Source organism: Chanos chanos, chromosome 2 (genome assembly GCF_902362185.1).
Source record: "Chanos chanos chromosome 2, fChaCha1.1, whole genome shotgun sequence".
NCBI classification, from domain to species: Eukaryota; Metazoa; Chordata; class Actinopteri; order Gonorynchiformes; family Chanidae; genus Chanos; species Chanos chanos.
The window spans coordinates 18,844,879-18,870,891 of NC_044496.1; the positions used below are offsets into that span (position 1 = coordinate 18,844,879).

Below are 26,013 nucleotides of genomic sequence, written 5' to 3' on the forward strand. Positions count from 1 at the left end.
TTTGCACTTAGTCACTATCAAAGTAAATGCTATATTAGCTACATATACAGGACGGCACATTCTCATTTTATTCATTCATTTTTTTACCAGCCATTCTGACTTCAGTGTTATAAAGACCAATCATTCAGATGGTGTGTGTGTAGTTTTTAAGAAAACCCAATAAATGGGGTAAATTCATTGGAAGCTTATTGGTTCACAATATAGATTTTAATTTACTGCATGGAGAACAATAGATGTTTTCTGCCAGTAGAGAAAACAAAGCATGGTATCATCAGTCTGAAACACTTGGACTGACTTTTGAAAGTGCTGAGTGAACAGGCATAGAATGTACACAACAGCAGTTCTCCGCAGTGGAGTCACATCAAATCTATTTTCACACAAACACAAATTTCTCTCTTTTTCTGCCAAAAAACGCCCACATAACAGCAAAGAAAAGCAAGACAATCTTGTGACAGTCCTGATCACTAAAGAGACAATGAGCGCGGCAAAGTTAAAAATAAACTGTTCTCTCAGACAATCACTGCTGTAAAGGTGCAACACCTCATTGGCACGCACAGAGCTGCAAAGGTTCAAATGTTTACAGTTGGCATGAACTCAAAACACATTTCTTATTTCAGTCTGTATTTGTGGTCTAGATGATAATGATGAGAATTATCCAAACTGAAAGCCCATGAAATATGAGAAGTGTGTGGAAGAATAAAGGAATGAGTTGTATGGGGCCTGTACCAGAAACGCTGAGCAGCTGACGACAGTGATGTACAGAGTGACGCAGAGTAATATCATTTTCCAGCTTGAATATATTCTCACTGGTTTAGATATTATGATAACAGACACATTACATGCATTTATAGTGGTGATTCCACAGACATTAATCAAGATGAGTGAGGGGCACAAACGTAGCAGAAATGCAACAGCATGGGAAATGTCAGATCTTTTGAAGTGAACATTGATATTGTCCATTCAAAAGAGACAGAAAGGTAAAGAAACATGCACTGTGAGTATGTATGTATATGCACACTTCAATGCACATTCTCCCTCTCACCAGGAGAATGCCAAACAGTGATAATGAGGGTGAGGGTCCTGTAATGAGAATGAATTGAAATAAAATACCTATTCATGCAAGAGGGTGACTCAGGTAGGCCTTCCCCGCGGAGCCGGCTCGCTCCCACAGTGTACACACGAGGTCACAGCGGGAAGCAATCAACCAATAAGAATGAAGAGAGACACGGTGAGTCGGGGAAATAGCAGGTGGAAGGCTCTTGGCTCACTCCAAACCCGAAACAAACCCCTGTGGCTGTGTGAGTCTGTCATTACTGAGTGTCTGTGAATGTTAATGAGATGAGCTTTTGCCCCCTTCAACAGAAAGTTCCAGAAAAGTACACACACAAAGCAAAAACACACCACAACACACTGGAGAGAGGGTAAAGGAGGTTACCAGGAGAAGACTGATTCGCTCAAGGGAGTGTTGTTTGGGTGTTTTGTGGCAGTACAAGGAAATTCTGACAGGTTTTTTGTTATCCACACTAGCCTTTATGTAAAATATAAAGCTGGCAAATACCAATTCTTCAGGAAAATGACATATGATAAATGTTCAGAGACTAATGACTGAGCCCCATATTACCAAACTACATACGATATAGGCAAGTTCTAATCTCAAAGACACGCATACAGCGCAAGGCATTCTGCACATTATGCTCAAGAAGATTAGATGTGGCAAGTTACAGTGAACTGCACAAAACAAACAACAAACAGTATGTCTCTTTCCTTCATACAGTTTAAAGAGCTCACAGGGACTGCAGGTAACTGTGATCTCCTTTCTAAAGAAACGCTAATTAGCATTACAGTTAGTCTGGGAACTATTCACCCAACAGTCATAAAAATACTCCAGAGGCAGGCAAAGGAAAAGATTTGAAATAGACTCAATGTATAATTAATCTGCCTGGTGGCACAATTGTCATACAAACTTGGTGCAAGGAAACATGAGCTCAGTAACGAAACTGGAATGTTACACTACACATCCAAGGGGGTCAGCAGCAGTACAAAGGAAATGAAAGACTTGCAGATAAGTGGCCACAAGTGATTGCATGAAACATTCTAAGTGCATTGTTCCTCCTAAGAGGTGCTTTGCTCCAGTTCCAGAACAGGATAAATAGCGTGAGCTGCCTGGCACAAATGGGGGTTGGAGGGTGGGGGGTAATTTCAGTTCTGAGTCATATAATCATAGATTGCTACAGAAAAGGTCTAATTCTGTAAACGGGTGCATTCATGGTTTTTTTTTTTTTTGTAATACAAGTTTCCTGGCTTGTGTGGCGGGCATATTGTTAATAGCTTAACCTTGTGCCCTTTAAAGGATTTTACCAGCCAATAACAGCATTCTGAATAATTTCACAACCAGCTGACCCAATACGCAGTGAAATGTCTTTAAAGTTTTAATTGGAACGGTCCACACTCTGAGCACAGAGATAATGACATTCTCATGCCCACCCTATGAAATGGAGATGTGTGGGCTAAGAAAGAACTGAGTGAGGAAGAAATTGTTAACACACTACAGCATGGGAGATTACACTGCTCTGACACAGGACAGCAGAGAGAGGATCACTTCAAACCTTTAAAATACACATTTGTGCTGGTGGTCACATTTAAGATCTAGGTTAATTAGCTCCTAACAATTTCAGAGATCCCAAGGGACAATTTATTTACTATTTACTCATTTATGGGCGATTCAGATAAACGATATAGGACAGTCACTTAGCTGCAGCTCCTGGTCCTAAGTGTGACTGCTGCATTTAACTGAATCAGACTGCAGAACTGCAATCCCAACCCCAAAACTGACTGTTATTCCAGGAAATGGATTTATGAGACAATGGCACAAAGCACAATGACAGCTCAGAGGACAGAAAAATATTTTCACTTGAGAGATAGCAAACAGTAGCTGGTTTATATATACAAAGCAAGATGCCAAGCTTTTGGGACAAAGATAGGGGGCTGACACGGACATTTTCTTCATTGATAACATATCTTAGCGGTCCACAGTCTGAGTGACCAGTTCTTCTGACAGCACACGGAGGCATGCTCCAATACTTCTAACTGATATAAACTGTCAAAGCACTGGCTTCACATGTCAAATTACTGTATCGTTTGTATTAAACAGTTTCTACCTCTACAGTTCCAAATAATGAGAGTAGTTCATCAGCCTTTTGCTTACCTTGAGCCCGTTCAAATTGTTTAATTGAGGTGTATGGCACTTTGTGTTGATAAATTTTGACCCATTAGGGTTAGAGTTCATACTTACAACACCAATTTTGTGTTAAGACTATTTAAATTACAATCTAATACTTAAAAAGCACAATGTAGCATAACATTCATCAAGTGGATATCACAAACAAATGATAAACTCCCTTACTGGCAGATATGTGGATGGTAACAAGCTGTAAACAAGCTGTACTGTAAACACTATCTGTGACTGCTGAAATAAACATATCAAATACCACATTTGTGATGTCTAGTGATGCCTGACGGCAGATATGGGGCCACCATTACCAGAATAATCAGAGATTTCTGACTGTTGACCACTCCACCTCCACACTGACAGTGATAATGAGACACATGCCAGTGTGACATCTAAGGGCGCAGCCAATCAATGCAAGATGACACACAGAGCGCCAAACACTTTGGACAGAGTCAGAGAGGGGAAAAAAAAAAATAAATAACTGGATGATAATAAGTGGGCTAAAACAAACAAAGGAAAGCAGTCTATTTTAGAATGAGCATTCTGGTTTCTTTTGTCTGTCGTTACTGAGGTAGCACCCTTACCGTTACTGGCCTTTAAGGTCTTACCTTAAATGCGTACTTGCGACTGATGTGATCCTCTGGCTCCACAGGAGAGATAACGTAGCTCGGTAAGGGAATGCTGCCAAGTACAGTCTCCTCTCGGCTGTCTGCGAGGGGACACAGGGGACTGCTGTCATAGTCATGGTCTAACCCATTTATAAATAGCAACACCCAGGTTTTGAGTCAGACTATCTTTGTATTTACATACTGAATTTTAAAACTTTCCTTGGCTGAAAGTTTTTGAAGGGTTTGTCAAGGATAAATTTTCCCCATGGTGCTCTTAATCTGTTTATGCAACGTTCTTAAAACCTGTTTATCCTGTTCGTGGCTTATTTGGATAATTGAAAAGCTATAAGACGGTTCTTTATCAATACAAACACAGCTCAACAGGTCCTTGAGGGGGAACAAACTTCGATTACTCAAATATTGTTTTAGTGAGGTGAAACAGAGTTTTATGCCAAGTGCGTAATGGAGATTTCCTGCGTGAAACATCAGCAAAAGAGCTTTATTGAAGTGACTGAATTAATTAAAGTGATTTAAATGACTGAAAATGGAGTTAAAGCTCAGAAGTCAGAGACTCACCTTTGTAATAAAAGAGGCAGTAATCAGATAACACGAACCACTTCCGCTTCCACAGTCTCATTCCAGAGCTGTCCTGGAGATGAAAACAAAATACAATTTCAGTCATTTTTCAACCAACTTAAATTGTAATTACTACAATTAGCCAGGGAATAGCACTTCACAGGGGAGAGCATGCATTGGGAAAGGAACAAGCTCCATGAATATCATTAGACCAAAACTAATGAAATTGAATTAAATCTTTCCCTTTCCTCTCTGGTGACGATCCCATTTGTTGCCTACTTTGTTTTGGAATCATTACAGCAGGGTTTTGCTCTCTGCCTGATCTCATTCTCTTCATTAGAGACACATTACTGTTTGGCCAGTGAACCTAAACAATCTAAACACTGTGCACATGTTAGAGCTCGGACTTCTGACCACATCTTTCTGGCCACCTTAACCAATTCTGAGCCAAATCGCTTTCCTCTAAACTCTTGCTCACAAGCACTCACACAGTCAATTTCATACTCCTGTTCACTCCAACTCTCGGATTCACTAACCCACTCACACAATTCTGGAGTCCCTCCATCATTTCATTTGCTATTTTCACTCTGGGGAATGTGGTAAAAAACATTTAGGCCCTCCCTTTGAGGCTGATTCCAATGAGCATTTCCATTGAGTATATTCAGGATGCGGACCTTGGCAAGCTTAGTCCAACAAAATGACAGATTTTTTTTTTTTGCCAATGCTTTGATGACGATTGTTTCAGTGACAGAGACAAGGCAATAAAGTGGGTGTGAATTGAGTCAAAGTGTGACTGTTTAACTCACAACTTTTTTTTTATTCCTCCTCAGAGCTACCTACCACTCCTTTAGTACCACTCTATCCAAATACAATGCCATCAAAAAAATGTCACACAGTCATGGTCGCACAGGAGTGAAGGAGAATGCCAAGGGTAATTTTGACTGGGTACCCGATCCAACTTCACAGATGCTCATTGACTGATACATTTTCAACATTTCTCATATGTTTCTCTCCCTTAAAGGCCGACTCCTGATCGATTTGTGGAGTTCTGTAAAATGCTGTTCATATGAAAATCCATATTTGTCCAGCTTAGCTGTGCTCCATGCTTAGACGGTGCACATGTTTCTGTACTCAATGAATTCCTATATTTAATCAGCATTCACAGGGCCGCTTGTCTTTCATTATCAAGCCATGCAGGACATTTCTACCTGTATGTTTCTAATCAACTAGAAGAGTGTCTCACCTGTTTATAGAGCCATCCTCTCACCACTACCGGGATGTTTGGATTCCTCTTAATGGCATGGTCTCTCTTGCCAAAGCTGTGAACTTTGCCACTGGTTTTAGAGCCCTGAGTTAATCAAAGAACAAATTGGAAAGACATTACATATGGTGCTATATAGCGCTGTCACTGTGAGAAGTAAACTTACAGGCTGAGAGCCTGTAATGATAGTTAGCATGGATGTAATTAGTGCATATTTAAATTTGCTGTGTGGGGCTGTCATTAAATTTACAGTGCTGTGTGGGAAAGTCGTTACATGAGAAGCAGCTAAACCTGTCCGATAATAAACAAACAACAATGATTCTCTGTCTTTGGTTGCAAAGCCATAGATTCAGAGACAACAAGTTCTCTTGGTTAAGAAATCCTGTTTCACAGAAACTCTGTGATGAAGAGTTTCCCTCTAATAAATGCCAATCGACAGACTCTGAGCGATGCTTTCACGCCCACTAGTCCATGGCCCAGGAGGACCGATGGGGATTGGTGTTGATAGGACACACACGAGGCCCCTGGATTGATTGTTTCGGATGAGAGAGCTCATATGATGCTGACGTTGTACTGTCGTTTAGAGACAGCCATTAAAGCCCATTCCCTGGAGTGATGGAGCTTTATCCAGTAAGCCCAGGACATTAACACTTTGATGTGTCAACACCTCTCATACAGGAAAGGAAAGCCATCACTACCCCTGTCATGGCTATAACCTGGGCTGAGGACAGAGGACAAGGGAGAGGTAGGTGTGAGGTCTGTGTTTGGAGCTGGCTGAGAATGAGAGCCATTGCCTGTATCTTAAATGCATTTTCTTAACTGGTTCTCAAGATAGACTGGATATCAGGTGTGCCTTATGGACATTCAGTACAGCATCCAAAGCATGATACCATCTAGACTATGGAGTTTGTATGGGGACAAGAATGCATTCAAAACATACATTGCTTTCAATGGACAAAAAAAGTTAGAGAGGCAAACTAACTGTACTACACTAACTGCATTACACATATTGTGATTATAGCTCCACACAGGTACTGTTTTAATGTGATCTATTCTGTTACGCAGTCAGCCCCCTGCAGCACAGCCTCTGCAGCAGTGCCTCGACTCCTCTGCACCCACAGCAAACTGCAGAGGAGATTTAATCCAGTTTTCCTGCACTAGAAAAATCACTAACCTATTACAGGAGCTGCTCTGGCCATTTATCAAAATCAGAAGTGGCTGCAAAAAATAGATGAGACCAATTTACAGTTCCCCATTATCTTTAACAACTGTATCAGTTTTCAATAGAATTTAATGTTGGGTGCTTTAATATCCAAATATACAATCCTGAAAGACCTCCAGTAATATTATGTTCTATCCAAATTAGCCTAGTAAACAAAATAAGAGAGAGTGCAGGATTCTCACCTTTGACCCTGAGGTGGCATCCACAGCGGTTGAGGTGACAACAGCAGAGGACTCACTGACCATACTGGGAGGCCTCTGGTCTGGTGGTTGCTTGGACATGCGGGAATTGGCTCTTCAATGAAAAAAACAGACACATAGTTACTGTCAGCAGCCAAGGATGTATTCAAGCCCTGCTTGAGAGACACTATTTGTTCTGTCTACAAAGACCAAGTGGAAGTTCTTTTGTATGAGCTGACTTTTCAATGAGCAGGAAGTATCGTTTCCAGCCAAATACTCCAACCTGGACAGGGTCCTTGTGCGAACAACTCCAGTCACACATTGTCAAACTGTGCCCCCGGGGTCAAACATTCCTTAACCACAACAGGAAGAGAAGGATTCCCCTTAGCAAATGTGCCGTTATGAAAACACCAGTAACATCTACATGTCAGGGTGTGGTGCACATTAACAATGAAACAACTGTAATTCTGTATAACTGATAACAAACAGAGAAAAACAGTCATCCTACACCAGTGTAATCATCAAAATACCAGTTACAGAGCTCAAGCCTTTTAAAAGAAACTAAACTGCTGTTCTCTTCATCCACTCGCATATATACAAAGCCGGTCACCATCCTTACACAGGTCTATACAAAAGCATGGAAGCTCCTCTGACAAGTAATATCTTTATACCTCATCCTGGCACCATCAGAAAGCATCAGTGGATTACATCTGAACTGACAGAGTCTGGACTTTATGGGACTCGAGAGCCCATCTCTTTTAACATCAGTTGTCTGTGACCTGCTGACATAGAGGAGGAATGTGTGGCATTCATGTGTAGCACAGGGAATCCAGGTCAAGGCCACCAGATATGTTCTGATGTCAGTGGACTCCAGAGTGCTACGCTCTCCAAAGGAGTTGTCTGACAGCCATGTGGAGGACAAGGACAGGGCTGGTAACGCCTATTCACACAAACTTTTATCAGAAGGTGCAGAGAGTCTCCAGGATGCATGTTCAATAGCCCTTTAATAATAAATGAAGACCTGTGTGTCTAACAAAGCAGCCTTAGCCACTGACAATGAGATACAAATGAGCTTTGTGCTTCATTAAGCATGCAATGGTACCTTTACTTTCCTCATAAACAGATAAAGAGCTTACAAAACTGAAAACAAACTACCACTGTTACATGCAAAATGCAGGTGACCTTATGGTCTGACCTCCAAGGGCACAGACAATGACCAGGGACAATTGGTCAAAACGGAGCAATGTTTGTGACACAGCAACATCATATAATCCCCTTAGAGATGCCACAGGAAGGGATATGCGCGCGCGTGTGTGTGTGTGTGCGTGTGTGTGTGTGCGCATGTGTGCGTGCATGTCTGAGAGAGTGTGAAAGAGAAAGAGAAACAAAGTAGGACACACTACCTAGATTAGTAATGATGTCTATGTACACATAGAAACATAAAGATATAGCAAACAAAACGCAACTGAAAGAATTCTAAGCCCCTTTTTTTTACAGATAAAACCACTTCAGAGTCACATCATATGAGCAAAGATTCAGATTCATTTCAGATTCAGCACCTGTTACTGCTTCTGTGCTGTCTGGTGTGCTTTCCCAGATGTATGCTACTGTTTTCCAACAAATGTTTGTGAAAATATTACTACAGCAACCACCTAACATGTGTTCATCTGTCACACTTATGTTTCTGGTTGATGGTTAATCTGACATTAATTTCCTTCAAAACTCTTATTTACTTTCTGGAAAGGAGAAAAGGTGTATTCAAAATATCACTGTCAGAAACAATAGTCAGAGGAGGAACACATACAGCATTCAAAATGCTGGACCAAATCCTTTCACAAAGACTAACAGTTCTCCAGTATTGACACCATCACAAACCCTGCTTCCTCTATGTCCACAAAAGGTTGAGGACTTCCAATAACAAAAGAAAAATCGAATCCTAGATTTCCCATTTCTCGTGTCAAAACAGAGCCTATGTCCGTGGAATCTTTGTCAAAAAAGTAGCAAAGCATTATGGTATAGCACTGCGTGTTCTGCAACAACAGCACATTGTATATCAAAAAATGAAAGCCTTGGACATTTATTGTCATAAAAACATCAACAATATTTATAGAGTTGGTGCAACATAAACATTTTACAAATACTTATCACAACACTCAGTAGGCTGCAGAGCTAGAGCACTCTCATAGTGCAAGCACAGAGTACTCATTTAAAGTGCAGTCAACAGGCCCGAAGACGTCAGAAATAGAACCCCTTAAGCTGACAGCTCTGTCTGCTTGCTGAGCTCAACACCCGTCAGAAGCACACACCCATGCCGTGACCTCTAATGGTGGGTGTGGACGCAGTTGTAGTGAACTCTGAACTGTCTTCGCTAATACAAATCAAACGTGATTGATGAGGAAGCTCCCTCCACTTTGGGCTGAGGGTGCAGTTCCATGAAAGGTGGTTCCCTGAAAGCACAACCCTACTAAATCAACAATTTCATTCTTTCTGCACGTTCTCTAGAGACAAGAAAGTGAGACTGCATACGACGCCTGAGTGCTGGAATTAGTAAAGAGCTATTAAACTGAAACCACGGCCAATTTACGTAATACTTACGACACCAGCCATCCCTCCCCTGACAAAAACACTGAACCATTTTGGACATGAGTTTTTATATTGTTGGCAAAGTCCCTAAGGTATGTGAGTAATGAGAGTGTGTGTGTGTAGGCGGAGCTTGAAGTATCACTCAGATCCTCAGAGCAGTGTGACATTCATGACAGCTATGACAGTGACTAGCATAGAGACAGTCTCTCTAGACATCACTGTCACAAGACAGAAAAACAAAATATTTCCCTTAAGACATCATGAACACATCGCTATTTCACAACACGCTGTGCATCACAAAAGCATCTTTAATGCATTACCCTTTTATATTATTATGTAACTGCTATATAAAAGTATGTACGGACATGAACATTGGAATACCTACCTGAAACAAACAAGCAAGAGGTAAAAGTTTTGCACTAAAATCTACGCATTCTGATGGACAGAGTCGAGCAATCTGTTCCAAAACCAGAGGATACTGACCTCTCTAAACAGGTAATAGAGACACAGGGCGAGCAGATTCCTTTTCTTTTGTATTGGCACATGCTGACCGTATGAGACAGTGAACAAGCCCCAGCACTGACGCTAAACACTCTGGCCCCTCATTGTTCTCTCTCCGCATTAGAGCTACGGTAATGAGTGTTTTTTTCCTGTGGAACGTGAAGAGTTCCTGTACCATTTTGGCTATGGCAGGAGGTGTCAGAAAAGGTGTCCAAGGCCAGGGCCAGACATCAGAATACTGGAAAAGGACGTCCCAGTACTGCTCAGGGATGATCATCGCAATGGAACAAAATTCGTCTCAAACCAACCATCCTGCCTGACTAACTGGACACATTCCAACATTTTATAGCCCATTCTGAGAGCACCATGGGACGCATTCCTGTTTTATTTTAGGCTTTCATATTGTTTACTTCAACTGTTTTTTGAAGTATTCCCTGGGATATATGCTGTAGGATCTGAAGAACACATATTTCATGTTAGAAAGATGTGAGAGCTCTAGGCTGTGGGCCAACTAGGCCTCCACCTAAAGGAATGACCATACGTTTCCCCAAGACTGCACTACATACTCACCTCCCAAAAGCCATCTTATAAAGCCAGTAACTGAGTGCACTCCAAGTGCCCAACATTATGCAATTAACTTCCCATCAAGCGTGTGTTAGTCCCTGTCAGTGCAAACACTCAGGGGTACCATCACATGGAGTGTTCACAACTTTAACTGGACATTTGCAGGCCAGAATACAGGCAGATATAAAACTTTTGTAAGGCTGTGGCGGAAGGTCAGTTTAAAAAATAAACAACTAATTGTAAACTGATACAGCTGGGTCAAAAACATTAGCACATATAATGACTATGATTTTTTTTTGTTTGTTTTTTTTAGGGTGGTATGGTGTATGTGTTTATACAACAGCCTAGCCATTCACTGTCACAACTATTACACTCATAACTGCTGAGGTGATTCTGAAAATAGATGACAGCATTTTTCCAGTTTTGGGATGGATCACTAACTTTGTCATCAAACTAAAGTATTGTATACTAACCGTTTAATAAACGCGTATGCTGTTTTGTCTCTGCCTTTGCCTTTGAGGGCAGTTTCATAAATGCTTTTCAGCAAAATGAAATTCAGTGTTATCTGCTATTTTCTTTGGAGTCATTCAGACAGTTGTTTTTTTCACCCCTCCTGTTTCTGGGGAGTGTGCAGAGCTGTCTGCTGCGGTCAGCCTTTGCTTTGAGGACAGTGTACAATGCCAGGCACTGTAGGAAGTGCTCAGGTCAAAAGATCACCCAGTAACCAGGACTACTGTGCTCAGATCAATATTAGTGCTCTTCCGGGGGGTTTGATGCCAGAGGTCCAGTGGTATAGGTGCACATTCTGATCTTAGTGCTGGGATGGGCCATGTGTGTGAGCTGGAGCTGGAATCAGGAGCTGGAGTTTCTTCTCTGCAGTGATTTCATCCCCCCCCCCCCCCCCCACCCCCCCCCCCACCCCTCACTCACACACACCTACAGGATGGGGTGTGTACTTCCATAGAGCACATTAGATGTCCATGCTTCCCAAATCTGTACATGCATCATCCAGAGAATGAAATATCCACACCCTGGCTTTCATGGTAACAGAGAGAGTAACAGACTGAACTCATTGACGGACATTAACATGAGGACATAGTTTGCACACAGTTTGTCCCACTGATCACCAGATGTCACAGCTGTTAGGTGGGGCAATTTCCACCAAGAGATCATCAGTGGGAGGAATGGACGGAGAGGTTCAGAAAAAAAAAAGAGAGGGAGAAAGAGGATGGTCTCAGGATAAAAATAGCATCAACAAGAAGCCAGGAATGCTGAGGACCATCGATAAGCCCTGGCCCTTCAGAGTGTTATTTCTACACACACCACAGCCTTTCCAATGTACTTCAAAAAGCAACAATTTTTACGGAAGGCGAAGACAGTGTGGATTCAGCACCGAGATGACTGTCAGTCTAAATGAAAGAGCCCTGTGTTTAAACCACCCTGCCGGCCAGGGAACTGGGCAGTCATCAGTGGGGGATCTCAGCATGCCCCCGTGTTAAGAGTTGATTCATACCTAAAACACAAGGGTACAATATCTCTGCCGTCTCTGCGTGCTGTGCATATGGTGAGACCCCCACCGGCACAGCACCCCCTACATGCTGAACAGGTAATGAGTAGCATTAATCAGGCCACAGCAGCAGCATTTGCCATACTGTCTCAGGCCCATGACAAATAGACTTGACAGGCATTTGTGAAGTTGTTATGTGTACTCCCTGACCTCTATCATTTCTGTAGTACTTCATTCGGTCTGAAGTGCTTACAGTCAATGGAATGTAACATGTCTGCAGTTTCTCCTCCGCGGGAGCATGACATCAGGCTTACAGAACTGCTCCTTTTATTAGAATCAGTGAGTGACAGAACAAGCCATGTCTCAACAGGACACATAATGTCTGAGCTCTGAAACTTCACCACTCTGATTATGTAGAAATCCCAGCTTAACTTTATGGCTCTCACAGGGAGGGTGGCCAAGGATCAGCTGGAGCTGGGGGGACTACAGAACTGAGGTGTCCACGTGGCCCAAGTTCAGTTCACTAAAGTTTTTGAAAAGTAAAAAATAAGAGATTGTACAGTATCTGATGAGGCCCTAAGTTTCCATGACAAAAAGGACCTGAGGAAATTTGATTTCCCATGTAACCCATTGAATCTATTTCCACTTGACAGAATGCACGGTGGCATCTGTGGTGCTTTATTACTACAGCAAAAAAAATGAAATATGCTAGCGATACATTTGAAGTAAAACAGAATAATAATAATAGCCGTTGTAATCATTCTAATTTGACATTTACTGCTGATTTAAAGAGTCATGTATGTCCAGAGCTGAAGACACTCATGAATGATAACTGGCTCACTATCATAAATTCAATTACAATCACAACTTTTTTTATTTTTTTTACCTGGCTCTAAGTAAAACCACTTGTGTAGGATGTTATGAATTCAAGAAACTCGTGAATTAATCCATATTCATTACAGATACAGCAGAACATCACCCTAAAACATTCTTTTAATAGTAGCATTGCTATTACTATCATCAACCTTCAGATTTAAGGTAACAGAGATTGTTTTCAAAGAGCACTTACATCCTCACCTGTTTCTCCTTTGACAAGGAATACAGCTGCTCTAAACTGCTGTTATTCAGACCTAGGCACATAACTATGGCATAAAAAGCATACAGACATTCATCAATCAAATGAGAATGACAAAAACGACTTACTGATCTTGGAGGGTGAATTCAGTGTTTTCAGGTGATATCTGTCCTGTCACAGGATGTCGAAATGTGGTCATTCTCTGGTTGTGGCTAAGAGAGTAAAAAACAAAAGAGAAGACAGAGGGGAAAGAGGGGAATGGGGCAAGAAGCAGAAAAGAAAGAAAAAAAAAAAGCATTCTGTTACTAACCACAGCAGTTTAATTTCAATCCACGTTACATACATACTATGACAGCAGTTTGGGCATTCAACAGGAATACACCAAGTCTGAAGAGTTGCAATGACTTTCCCAGAGGACCGTAGTATGTGTGACACTGCTGAGGTTCCTGCCAAGCCAGCTCATATCATTTCACACAAAACATGAGGCTCAGCATGAACCCAGGCCAGTGCTAGAAGTTTATTGATTTCAATTACATGGGGTCATTCATCGCTTTAACTAGGGCATTAAAGCATTTTACTGTCAATGGCTAGAATAAGACAGGGACAAGGGTGTTCTTGTGGTGAAAAGATTGAAAAATAACACCATAATATGACTGCTGTCATCCATCCAATCATTTTTTTATGTACTCTACTCAGTAGAGAAAGACAAACCTTGAACAGTGGGAAATTGATGGCTGGGTCCCGTGTTCAGTGAGGCAAAGCTGTTGCCTTGAGATGAACGTATGCTTTGGTTAACTATGTCTGCTATCATCACAGACCAATAGAGTTTAAAGAAGAAATCTGTGTTGACTGTCCAAAAGTAAGGGATGTTTTGTTGCCACTTGCGGGTATAGCAGGAGTGACTCGTGAGCTTGTTTTCCCTTGACTGAGCACTGAGTGAAGGAAAGACTGTGCTGTACCAAAGAGACTCCTTTCACTTTGTGCAGACATGCATCAGCTGTGCTCAGGATCACGGGGATGGAAGGCCATGGGCTGCCTTCTGCCTGAGTGAAAGGCTTAAACATCTACTTAGCCTCACCTCTTTAAGGTTGGGAATTTGAACCAAACATAAAAACACAGGCACTTGAGATTACATACTGATTTTTGAACAAGAAGGGATGAGGCAGCTCCTGCAATCCAGCCTAACCGGTTGTGATTGAATTGTAGACAATGTCAGTACAACAACAACAACATGTACTCACAGCACTGATTTGTCAGCCTATTACCTCTGTGATCCTGCATCAGTTCAGTCTGTGTAATGAAATGTTTCTGTCAGTGGTGTAATGCTTCATGTTGCGGCTAGCTTCACTGGCCTGTTAATGGTCATTTCAGATGTGAATACATATGATGTACTGGTACATACATCAGGCAGTAAAGACAGACAATGCATTATACATTGATCAAATGCTAAAACAACAGTCTCTAATTTCATTTCAAATTCGTTCAGCGCGAGAGCATTCCTATGACCTAGAACAGCAGTGATATTTTTTACATCACAGCCCCTGATCAGTTTAATAAGGAAGACACAAACTAACATCAATTACCATTGCATTGCTGGAGAAAAATGTAAATCTAAGCCCACAAGGTACATATGAATTTCATTAAAAAACCATTTTAAATAAAACTGTGAGTAAAAAGAAGACAATTTAAACTGTATTACTTGAGTATTAAAATGAGATATCCACATGCATATGACTCTGTGCCTGTATGGAGGTACACTGCACTGCTACAAAGTTAAATTTCCTACCTATCCCCTGGAGAATGTGATGAATCATTGTAATCTTAAAGAGTGAATGTTCTTGCACTGAAAACTTCTCTATCATCATTGATATATAGCCAGAATGCCCTGAGCTCACCAACCTCCTGACTCCTGTGTGGTCATTGGCGTGACAGGACCATCAGTCTCCACAGCATGCTGGGCAGAGCTACAGTAACTCTGAATAATATTCTGCAAAACTTACCTATACTGTGAGATGGCATGAGGGTCAGTATTCCTAAGATTAAAAGCTGCAGTACCTTTAACAGTTATTTCTCTTTATTCTTCTCATCAGTCAAACATCAAAGCAATGTGATGAAAAGACATTTGAGAATATAGCCATGTGAAGTTTCCACACTGTTATACTACCCATCTGAAATGATAAACTTAAAGCATACAGTAATCTTGGCTTCTTGAGAAATGTTTATGAAAATATAATGATTAAAAAATCAAATTAATGAAACTTCAGCCAGAAAAGAGAAAGTCTGAGAAATAAAAATATGATAAGGAACAATTCTAATGCTTAAAAGAGGAAAAAAGAAAGTTTGTCCTCGTCTTCCATAAAAAAAGTTTTTATAGAACCGAGTCTGTCTGCCCAGAGGAGAGAAAAATGTCAAGAGGAGAGAGATTAATGGAGTGGTAGTTCTGTACGGGTCACAGACTGTGATGAATCTGATCTATACTGAAGCACCAGAGCCATTTGCACACATACACCCGCTGGCTCTCATCTAGGCTCAGTTCCCAATATCAGCATGTCATTTGCTCAACAGCTCTGGTCGTACACAATAGTTTGGTCTCTTCCACTGTTAATTAAGAATCCACATTCTTTGGTGCTTTTGTTTTCCTCGTATTATTTCCGAACTACTTGTCATGGAATTCCCTCCATTACCACTTGGTGAATAAACAATTCTACACAGTAGTCTTGTTTGTTTTGCCACGCTGCAAGTCCGTGGAATAGCGCTTGTTCCATCTCCAAATCTGACATTAAATGAAAATTAACTTTTGTTCCAGTTGAGTGCACTCTTTGTCTTAATTTCGTAGCGACAAAAATGCAAATCAGTTTTTTTTTTCTTCAGTTAATCCCCCCAGCCACCGGTTCCTTCATCGGCAGATTTATACACACATATATGCACAGTGACGACAGCACTGCGGCAGTGATATCGCTTGGTCCATTCTGTTATTAAGGCAGGTGCTTTGGAGGCATACTCATTCTTAACTACAGTGGTAATACTCTCCTTAAATTTTTGGTGATCTTACGTGACTGTGAGTGTTTGATACTAATGAAACTGGTCATTGCCTACTTATGTAAATCCCCGATTCTGCCTCGCTGCATTCCTTTGATCCCAACAAGAAGCAGGCACTGGTTTGGGGTTACACAAACATTATGTCTATCATTACAAGGGTCACATGTGCACTGACACATTACACCAACTATAGGAGGCACTGCTGCTTATATCCCCAAATGACATGTGCATTCTTCAGTGTTTGACGGTTAGAACTACCTGCACTGTGGCAACAACACTCATCAGGATTCAGCTGCACATTCTAGAAAGCCAGCATAAATATAAGACCACATCATTTCAGCGTGTCTATAGACGAGACTGTTTTCACGGACTGGCTTCTGATGTTTCCTCCTCGCATATTTCATCAATTTCACCTTTCCTCCCTCATCCTTTACCCGAGCATAATACCTTCAAGGAATTTCATTTAAATTAAAGATTATACTCAACCATGATGACTGACTGATATCAAGTGCAGCGTATAGGACCAGAACAATAGATTTTTATGAACTGGACTTCACAGTAATCCTGAAAGAACCAATCACCTGTGTCATCTGTATCATCTTTATCTGTATCTGTGTCATTTCTATCCAGCACATCAGTTTCATCAGATTATAATCAGTAATTAATAGAGATCAATGCTTCCATTCAAGTCACGTTTACATATACCAAAACATAATAAATGCTGATTGCCCAAAGTTTGTTTCCATTAGGTTTGATAAGAGACGACATTACTCTAAAAAGAAAACTTCAGAACATCAGGGTGTGTTTACACAAAGGTCTCTTCTGTGGAAAGAGTTCCAGAAATTGAGTGGGGGAAGCTGCAAGGACAGTTTTCCCTTTTCACATATCAGATGCAAGGAGCATATGGTAGACATTATCAATATCTGAGACATTAGACATTATCAAAAGTTTAATTTTTCATTAGGAAGATCATCTATGATTAGATAACGTCTTTTCCCTTGTTTTGACATATTTCACCACATACAAGGTACTAAAAAGGAATTTTGTGGTACTACAAAGTGAACTAAATAAAACATATTGAAGCTTTGATCGGCGATCCCCCTGAGAGGAGCTATCGGCACTTTTCTTCATGTTTTCATCACACAGCCTATTTTCTCAGCTGCACAGTTCCTCTCCCCAAGCAGTCTGGTTCAAACAAAGTTACTGTGTTGATTTACATAGTCCCACCTGCAGGGAGGGAACAATTGCAAAACGTAAGGGTCCAAGGTACAGCCAGCAGGCTATTCCAAATTTAACAGCAAACAAGAAGCTCAGGGTAATCCCTTATTAAATGTGAAATCTAAGAATTGTGCCTAACAGAGTGTGATTACAGGGGTTTCTCTTCACTAGGAGACCCTCAACACAATAGAGCTCAAAAACAACTATTCAGACACTACAGAGAAAAGAAAAGCTCAAGCTAAGAAAGTTCCACTCAACATGAACACAGAAATTTCAAGTCCTCAGCTTCCTCTTACAATCTGTCTCCTGACATCTGCGTGCAGTGCCGTGAACCACAGCTATCTCACCTGGTGCAGAGCAGTCGATTACCTACTTCCTCCTGGTTTCATTCGGCTGGTCTCGCCAATCCTCCTGACGGTGACAGGAAGAGAAAGGAGGTTTCATTGCAGCTGTTATCCTTTTGAAGTGATGAGAGTCGTTTGTACAACCTCTTAAATCTCCAAACGCTCCCGCAGGAGCAGCTGCCTGAAGTTTCACTCACGGCAAAGTATCCAACAGCAGATCAGAGATCTCACTCTCCCGCCCAGAGAAGCCGACTGCCCTAGACCTTATCAAATTCAACCCCTCCTCCCTCCCCCTCCCTCTCCCTTTCCCTCTCTCTCTCTCTCTCTCTCTCTCTCTCTCTCTCTCTGACAGACTCCTCACTAAAACAAATCTCAGCCCAGTTCTGAGGGGTCAGCCAGCAGAAACAAAAATGAGGAAAAAGCGCAATTCGTATCTGGGTCCCAAACAAATATTTCCCCACCTGTGTTTTGCAGTGATGTCCAGCACTCCTTGAGGAGGACTGGCCCAGTTCTCTCCCAGATCTATTTTGGTCATATTGTGAGATTTCCTGGCATACACAGTTAACCAGTCGTATCATTGTTATGTGAGCTTCCTGTGCAAAAGAACTGATGCTGGGCTCCCTCAGAAGGAAAACGCATACTGTGGCGGTCAAGCAGGATAATATTTAAGCCAAACATCATCTTACTAAGACACTCCACAAACTTGCACGACATAGCAGGGAAAAGAGGAATGTTTATCTCCTCTGTTAAACGTAACCTTGCTATAAAACAAGACACTCTTTATTAAACAAGAAACGCAGAGACTCTTTTCCTATTTCATATTTCATATTCTTCCTGATGACTTGTTCAGTTCATCCCTGGCTGTCGGCAGGCAGTTTTTGCTGTGAACAATATATGTGCGACCTCAGCCGGCAGGAGAGATAAAACACTGTGTGGAATGCAGACCAGGAGAACAGGTGGTGTTTGCATACCCCTTGTGTCAATACTGAACCAGATAAACAATCAAAGGTTCAGCAGTGAGGAAGACTAAACCTTTGTGTTTCACTATACTTAATTTTGAAGTGAATGTGACAGAGAAAGAATAACTTGAACACATGGCGATTTCACCTCTTACCGGTGGTCCCACTGAATTTTACCCTGGAAACCAGTTGTGAGAGTTGCTCTTTTTTTTTATAAAACTCTTATGTTTAATTTTGTCTGTGAGTGCAATTCTCCCCAATGTGTCATCACAAAATTACACGACAGGAATTATTCAAATCTGGCAGCTTTTAAGCAAATTATGTAAAATACATTCATTGTAAAACAGTTAAAAATCAACCCCCTCTCATTTTGTACACCTCTGTCTGCGTTTGGGCTGCTCAGCCATGTGAAATTAATGAGCTCATTAAATACAGGTACCTCCAAAACTAAAGGACACCAGCACAGAGTGTCTTCATTGGGCGCGAGAACCGCATCAATGTGCCTCAGAATTCATGTTTCATTGTATGTCTATAATATGTCTCAGTTGGATAAATGTGTCATTTTATTTTTAAAAAATTCAAGAATGACAACAAAACAGTAAAAGATTCATCTTATTCATGTACAAAAATGCTGTAACTTGAGGGATATATGGTTATATAATATAAAGAGTGGTGTATTTAGTGCTCAAATCATTTTGAGGTGGCAATGGTTGGCTGATACAACTGTAAAAGACTCTACAGTTTCCAAAGCTTGTGACTAGTCTATTTAATCAAGTCAGGTTTAATGTCTGTTTCAGGCACCACTCCAGAATCCCAATATGCTCAGGTGAATAAGACATAATGTATATGGTTCACAACACTTTCATGCTCATCAAACAGTTCAGTGATGATTTGTATCTTGCTGCTGGGGTCACCGTCATCCTGAAAGACACCACTCACATCACGATAGAAATTCTTTACCACAGGATGAAGGTGATCGGTCAGAATGCCTTTGTACTTAATGGCATTTAGCCTGCTCGCTAAGGGGTTGAGTGAACATGCTGGGAAAATGCTTTACGGACCGTGATAGGGAGACCCTCACAGTGGTGTGCTCAAGCCAGTAGGTTTCTTTTGCCATGAGAACAAGATGACTCCTCAGACAATATAGCAACTGTTCCTCATGCAACAATAGCATTTTGAGGAGTCTTCTGTCATTGAAGCTGCTGTCACTGATGTCATTTCCTACAACCACAGCAGCCAAAATAATATGTGACTGGACACTCCCAGCATTTTCAAAGAAATGTTAACTGTTTAAGTGAACCTCAACTGTGTAAAAGTACCTGTTTTAAGTACAACTTGTATCTCTCACTCATTCAAATATTTCATTTATTTTTGGCAGTCACCCCATACATAAGCATTCAGTGAGGATTTGTAAATCCTTTTCCAATTTTAATTCAATTCCATTGCATAACCCATGTAACCTGATTTGTTATTGTGGCAACTTTCCCTAGAGCTCCGTCTTAGTTCTGCAAAATATTTAAGGACACAGAAATACATATAAAACTGTCACACACGGTGCCAGTAGGGTGATAATTATTAAAACAAATAAATCAAACTGAAAATAATATTTAGTAGCTGCTGTCGTTGTTCCCCTCTTCCTGTCTGCCAGCAGGGACTGCTGTTTTCATGGTGATCCTATTTCCCAGTAGAAGAGGTGTCTCATTACACTGTACTTTACTGTCACGTGACATCACAGACCTGGCCCCTCCTGAATGAAGGGTCTTTCCAGAGGAACACTGATGCTTGTTGCCCTGACGCTTAACACAGAGTAGCAACAGTTCCTCTGGCTCTATCCACCTTCTCCCCCCTCACCGGTCATTCTTACAGCATGGAGACAGACAACGGCTCCATCAGGACCATGAAAAACTCTAAGAGTGTAGGCAGCAGCTGTGAGACCTGGCACTGGGTTTCTGCTTTGAGGAACACTAAGAGCACATTTCAACAAGGAGCTACACACCTTTGGCCACAAAGCAGAGCTGAGCTAAAGGAGCACATGAGTCGAAAGCAAATGAGTGCAAAATGAAAGGCCCTGAGTCCTGGGATGGAACAAGAGGTTCTCCTGGACAAAGACTTTTGGTATTCTTTTGCCCTAACTTGGCCACCCAAAAACTGAAATAGAATCATTCCACTGTGTCCTCCAATGTGCACTCAGTAATCACATAATGACAGGGTAACAGTAAACAAACACTTTGAGAACTTGTAATGTAACAACATGAAACAAAACAGATATTACAGATCTGAAAATCCATCATCTGTGAATGAAGCAATCTCTGACACCGCTAATCATTTTGAAAAGTAAAAAAAGAAAAACTTTTATCTTAACTCAGATGTGAGATTAAAAAGGAACTTTGGCTGCTCTTTCAAAAGGAAATCAGTCAGATGATGAATCTGATCTACCATTTCCAAGAACATTTTGCGTAACCAAGACAACACCCAAATTAATATTCTTTTTTTTCTTTCTTTCTTTTCAATCAACAGATGTGTGCGAGCAAGCCAAAATGTGAGGACAATTTCCTCTTCAGAAAATTTGTGAACAGCTATCCAAACTAACTCTTGGACGGTGCGTCCTCATCTTACCAACACTCTGGTTTGCATCCTCATTTATTTAATGCAGCATAAGAACCTCAGCATTTCTGCCACTGTTTTTTTTTTTTTTTTTTTTTTTTTTTATGACACAGTATTAACAAGGACATCAGCGCCTTTCCCATTAGCTGGCACAACACTACTGTAAAATAAATGCTCATCACCACAGCACACTGTACACTCTCCCTGTCCTAGCTCCAGGATTGAAGCTATAGCAAGGCCTCAGGGAAAAGATGGGACGACTGGACAGTGTCGACATCAGCACTTCCATTACTTCATTGGCACAAAATTAGCCACCTGATAAATATTTATAGAGGACAGTTTAAGGCAATTTATCAAAAAAATGGCTTTTTTTATGGCCCCTTGGACCACCACAATGAAATGACTTTCAAAGGCACTTATCTTAGGATCAATAGAGACAGCAATTTGCTGTGGTAAAAGAAAGTTGAAGTTATTTCAAACAAAGAAGAATGAGGGATCAATACAGAGTTTGGCAAAATTTTGGGATATAATTAATATAATATATCCAGCCTTCATGCTCCCACACTGTGACTGCAATACTCAGCACTGTATTTGGGGAACAGAGGGCTACTTTTTTGTGGACAGACCAAGAAAGACTGAGCATGCTACAGGTAACCTCTTCAGAGTCCCTCAGCCTGGTTCTCTCTTCCATGTCTCCTGCACTGTCCTGGCACAAGTATGTTCAGTCCCCTCAATGTCAGAGCAAATACACAATGTTCTGTTCTTCTGACCATTTATTCCCATCTCCTTGAATTACAATCAAGCTACCAGATCACGTCTTATGACAGAAGAAATGTTTGTGCAAAAAAATATCATGCACTTTTGCAGGATCACTACACACATAGCATGTTAATGTAAAACTACACCAGAGGAGTTGTGCCCTCCTCATTACTCATAATGACTGAGTCTTGAACATAGGTATTTTGACAAGGATCTCTGGAGGCCAAATACAGAGGGAAAAAATATTGTGTTACTAATCATAGGGGTGGACGACATACTAATCATTATACCGTGACTGGTTTTAATTTTATCCATGATACGCTTTTCAGCGACATTAAAAGTATGGTGCGACAAAGCTGTGTGTATTGTATTATTACAAGAGCACACAGTGTGCACATGCTGCTCCCAATACATTGTAGGCAGCAGCTTTGAAAGAATGATACTCGTTGGACATTTACTTGACGTATATTTTCTCCCCTACGCGCTTGCCAATCAATGGAGCGCAGCATGGCCGAAAAAGATGAACTAACTCTAAAAAGGGATCCACTTCAATAATGTGGATTTGCAAAATGAACCAACCACTGTAATATGGATATGTAACGTAAATATACTGTTCGTATATCCGCGGGCAACAAAACAAATCTGTTTACTTACCTTATCGAAAGCACTCCAAACCGCATATGCGGATATTCTTAACAACGCATGGCTCACATCTGAGCGCATCATCCTCAGCACGTTGCCCTACACCCACACAATCAGAGGTAACAGCAAGACCTAAACTAATGCTTCTCATTGAAGCTAGAAGAGAATCACTCTGTATCGTCATGCTGGAAAGAGGTACGGATACGATAACTTTTGACCTGACCAAAGATATAGTCCTGATCAATACAGATGACAACCAGGGCTACAAGCAATGACACAAACATACCCAGTCACAAATATTTTTCAACCACCGCCAATGACAATAAAAATATAGATGCATCAGTGCAGCATCTGAGTAAATCTTGACGCCCTGGATATGACTAACTCACATTATGAGAGCAATGCCAACATATACACTCAAAGCAGGATAAGCTTTGGCTCACAGAACTCCAGGCTGTTTGAGCTGAAGGTTAAGACAAATTATATGCTTATCTGAAAAGGCCAGCATTTCGATACAACTATGTTGCAGTGCAGACAACATTATATGGGTATCCTTAGAACAGTTTTAAAGCACAATGACAAATATCATAAGACCAGACTGAGGAGGAGGAGAGTAGAGTAGTTCTAATGGGGTGTGTCAAACATGCCATGAAAACCACTAAACAGCAATACCGGAACACATTCATACCAGAACACTTTCAATAAGCTTAAAGAAATTTAATATTCGTGTTTTTGCCTCCAGACAGAGAATTGAATTGAATTTGTATTGTTCAGCAAAGGTAATGTGAAGTGATGACTGTAAGGGCATGATTCACTCTGCATGATTCAATTTACCTTATTTTTAATTTCAGCTTGTAATTTCTTCATATTGATCACATTAAGTTTATCTTAACAAAACTGGTCCATGCTGACTACCTCTCACAGAATTCACTTGCTAAATGAAAGGCTTCAAGGTAAGATTTCAGTGCATTTCTACAGCTCTTAGATATCTTTTAATACTGAAACAGAGCAGAATGTTCCCGTGTAAACACAGAGGCCACGGTTCTCTGCTCAGGTTCCCTTACAGCAGCCTTCCTTATTGTAGACCCTGCATCCTCCACAAGGACCCACAGCTCATTTGAAGTCACAGAACGCAATTCCTACGGCGAGAATGAGCCGTTCGGTCTTGATTGTCGGCTGCTGGCAGAGCCTAACTAAAAGATGTGACATTCTTTGATCTTGCGTGGTTAAACGATGAAGAGGCTGCTATTCTGCTCTCTGATTGGAGGAGTAATGAGGTAAGGCTGGGCTAGCATTCCACACAGACTCAGGAACCACATTACCAAGATCATGTAAATGACAAATTAGAAACACGGATATTGATTACTGTGGCCAACCGCAGATCCTCTGACGCTGATAAAAAAAAAAGAGAAAACATTCAAACACATTAAAATGACAAATAAATGGACGTTATTAAATAGACAAATAAGCAGACCTAGTCACTTTATTATCAGCACGGCATTGTTTATCAACGTTAACGGTTTATCTAAAGCCTTCAGAATTCTCTCTCGAAACTCAAACAATGAATAGACATGACATCACCTGCCCAGTTAAGTATTAGATGGGCGTAAATGTCCAATGTAGATATGTTGGTGCCAACACAATACAGATGGACCATGAAAACACATACACTGTTGATCTATCTCATACATGTATTATATTCATGCACTATACAGTTGTCCACCACATACCACTTGCCTCGCTCTACAGGAGTAGAGACACACACAGACACGATAACGCTCTGCCAACAGGCAATAGACACATACAGAAACACAGACACACATACCCTGTATGCTAGATTCTAGGGACCCTCCATTGACCTCCATTATACACACACAATACCTATGCAATTTTTTTCTTACCAGTACACACACACACACACACAGACACACCACTAAACTCATTCAGTTTATTAAGACTGACAAGAGCATCAACGTTCAATGAAATGGCAATTAAAGTCCTACAAAGTCCTTCCTATTAGAGCCATTACAACTCTGTAGTTTCAAGCAGTACAACCAGCGGTGGAGCTGGTTCTTTGACTGAACTGAAGGCCATGAGATGTAAAAAGGGGGTGGATAACAGTTACATACAGCATCTTTCTTGGCTACAGTACATTCATGTGTTTCAGAGATAGAGGAGTTCCCATAGTTACTGTTAAAGGCTAAGTCGATGTTCCAGAGAGGAAAAAAAAAACTGTTATTGGCCTTTAAAGCATTTTTACTTCCGTAAAATCCCAGCAAAGATTCCATTCCAAGAACCACGACTCCGTTCAATCAGCTTGAAAATGAAAGAGGCGTAGGAAACAAAGCCACCATCACCAGTCCAGATGTGAGGAATCTTCTTCCTGCATTCACCGCCTTAGCAGTGAACAGAATCAGTGCTTACATAAGAGTGAGCAAGAGCCAACAAGAAACTAAACAAGTGCTTTGATTTCTTTGTCCAAGACCAACAATACCACGAAAAAGTATTTTCCACTCATCTGATTTTCCGCATCTTTGCATATTTTTGAAGCTGCGTGTAATCAGAGCTCCGACTGAAACCTTGCATTCAATAAACAGAAACCTGAGGGAACATGCAACACAACATTGTAATTAAAGAAAGTTACGCAACACACCGGTGCCTCAATTTGTCCATATCAAAAAAGTAATTGACCCTTCAGACTCAATAACTAGTTAAGCCACCTTTAACAGAAACAATAAAACAAAACGCAACAAAATTCCTGCTGTAATGATTGAACCTTCTCTTGCTGTGGAGGAATTCTGGTACACAGAGATATGTTTTTCATACCCGAAGAGTGCAGAAATTCAGACATGGCGTAATTACTTTTTATATGATACTGCAAGTTCAGCCGTGTGATAGTCCACCCCTGGTTCAGTGTCATGCTATGTGGTACGCTGCCCAAACAGCAAACATCAAAGCAGAAGCAGTGTTACCAGCACTGGGGATACAGCCCAGACCTCAACTAGAAAAACAATCATGCAGGAAGCCACGTGTTCTTTCCAGGTTGCAGACTTCCTGAACTGGAATTAACCGCCTATTCTGAGCCCATCCCAAAAGCTCTGAGAAAATGATTGTCTCCCTGAAGTCTCAACTCAAAATTCACT

At 41.0% G+C, this 26,013-nt stretch overlaps 1 protein-coding gene across 2 annotated transcripts in view; it reads right to left on the reverse strand.

Moving 5' to 3' along the window:
- plekha7b (pleckstrin homology domain containing, family A member 7b) overlaps nucleotides 1-26,013 on the reverse strand; it is a 69,632-nt gene that overhangs the window by 22,096 nt on the left and 21,523 nt on the right. Inside the window, exons 1-6 of one of the 2 annotated variants that reach the window (XM_030765669.1) lie at nucleotides 17,910-18,124; nucleotides 13,434-13,517; nucleotides 7,079-7,190; nucleotides 5,657-5,761; nucleotides 4,414-4,486; nucleotides 3,838-3,938 (exon numbers count right to left, since the gene is read on the reverse strand). In XM_030765669.1, the coding sequence (XP_030621529.1) occupies nucleotides 3,838-3,938; nucleotides 4,414-4,486; nucleotides 5,657-5,761; nucleotides 7,079-7,190; nucleotides 13,434-13,504 (462 nt within the window). In that variant the 5' untranslated portion in view covers nucleotides 13,505-13,517; nucleotides 17,910-18,124. Of the gene's footprint in view, nucleotides 1-3,837; nucleotides 3,939-4,413; nucleotides 4,487-5,656; nucleotides 5,762-7,078; nucleotides 7,191-13,433; nucleotides 13,518-17,909; nucleotides 18,125-26,013 lie in introns of those variants that run through there. The other variant, XM_030765670.1, reaches the window with a different exon arrangement.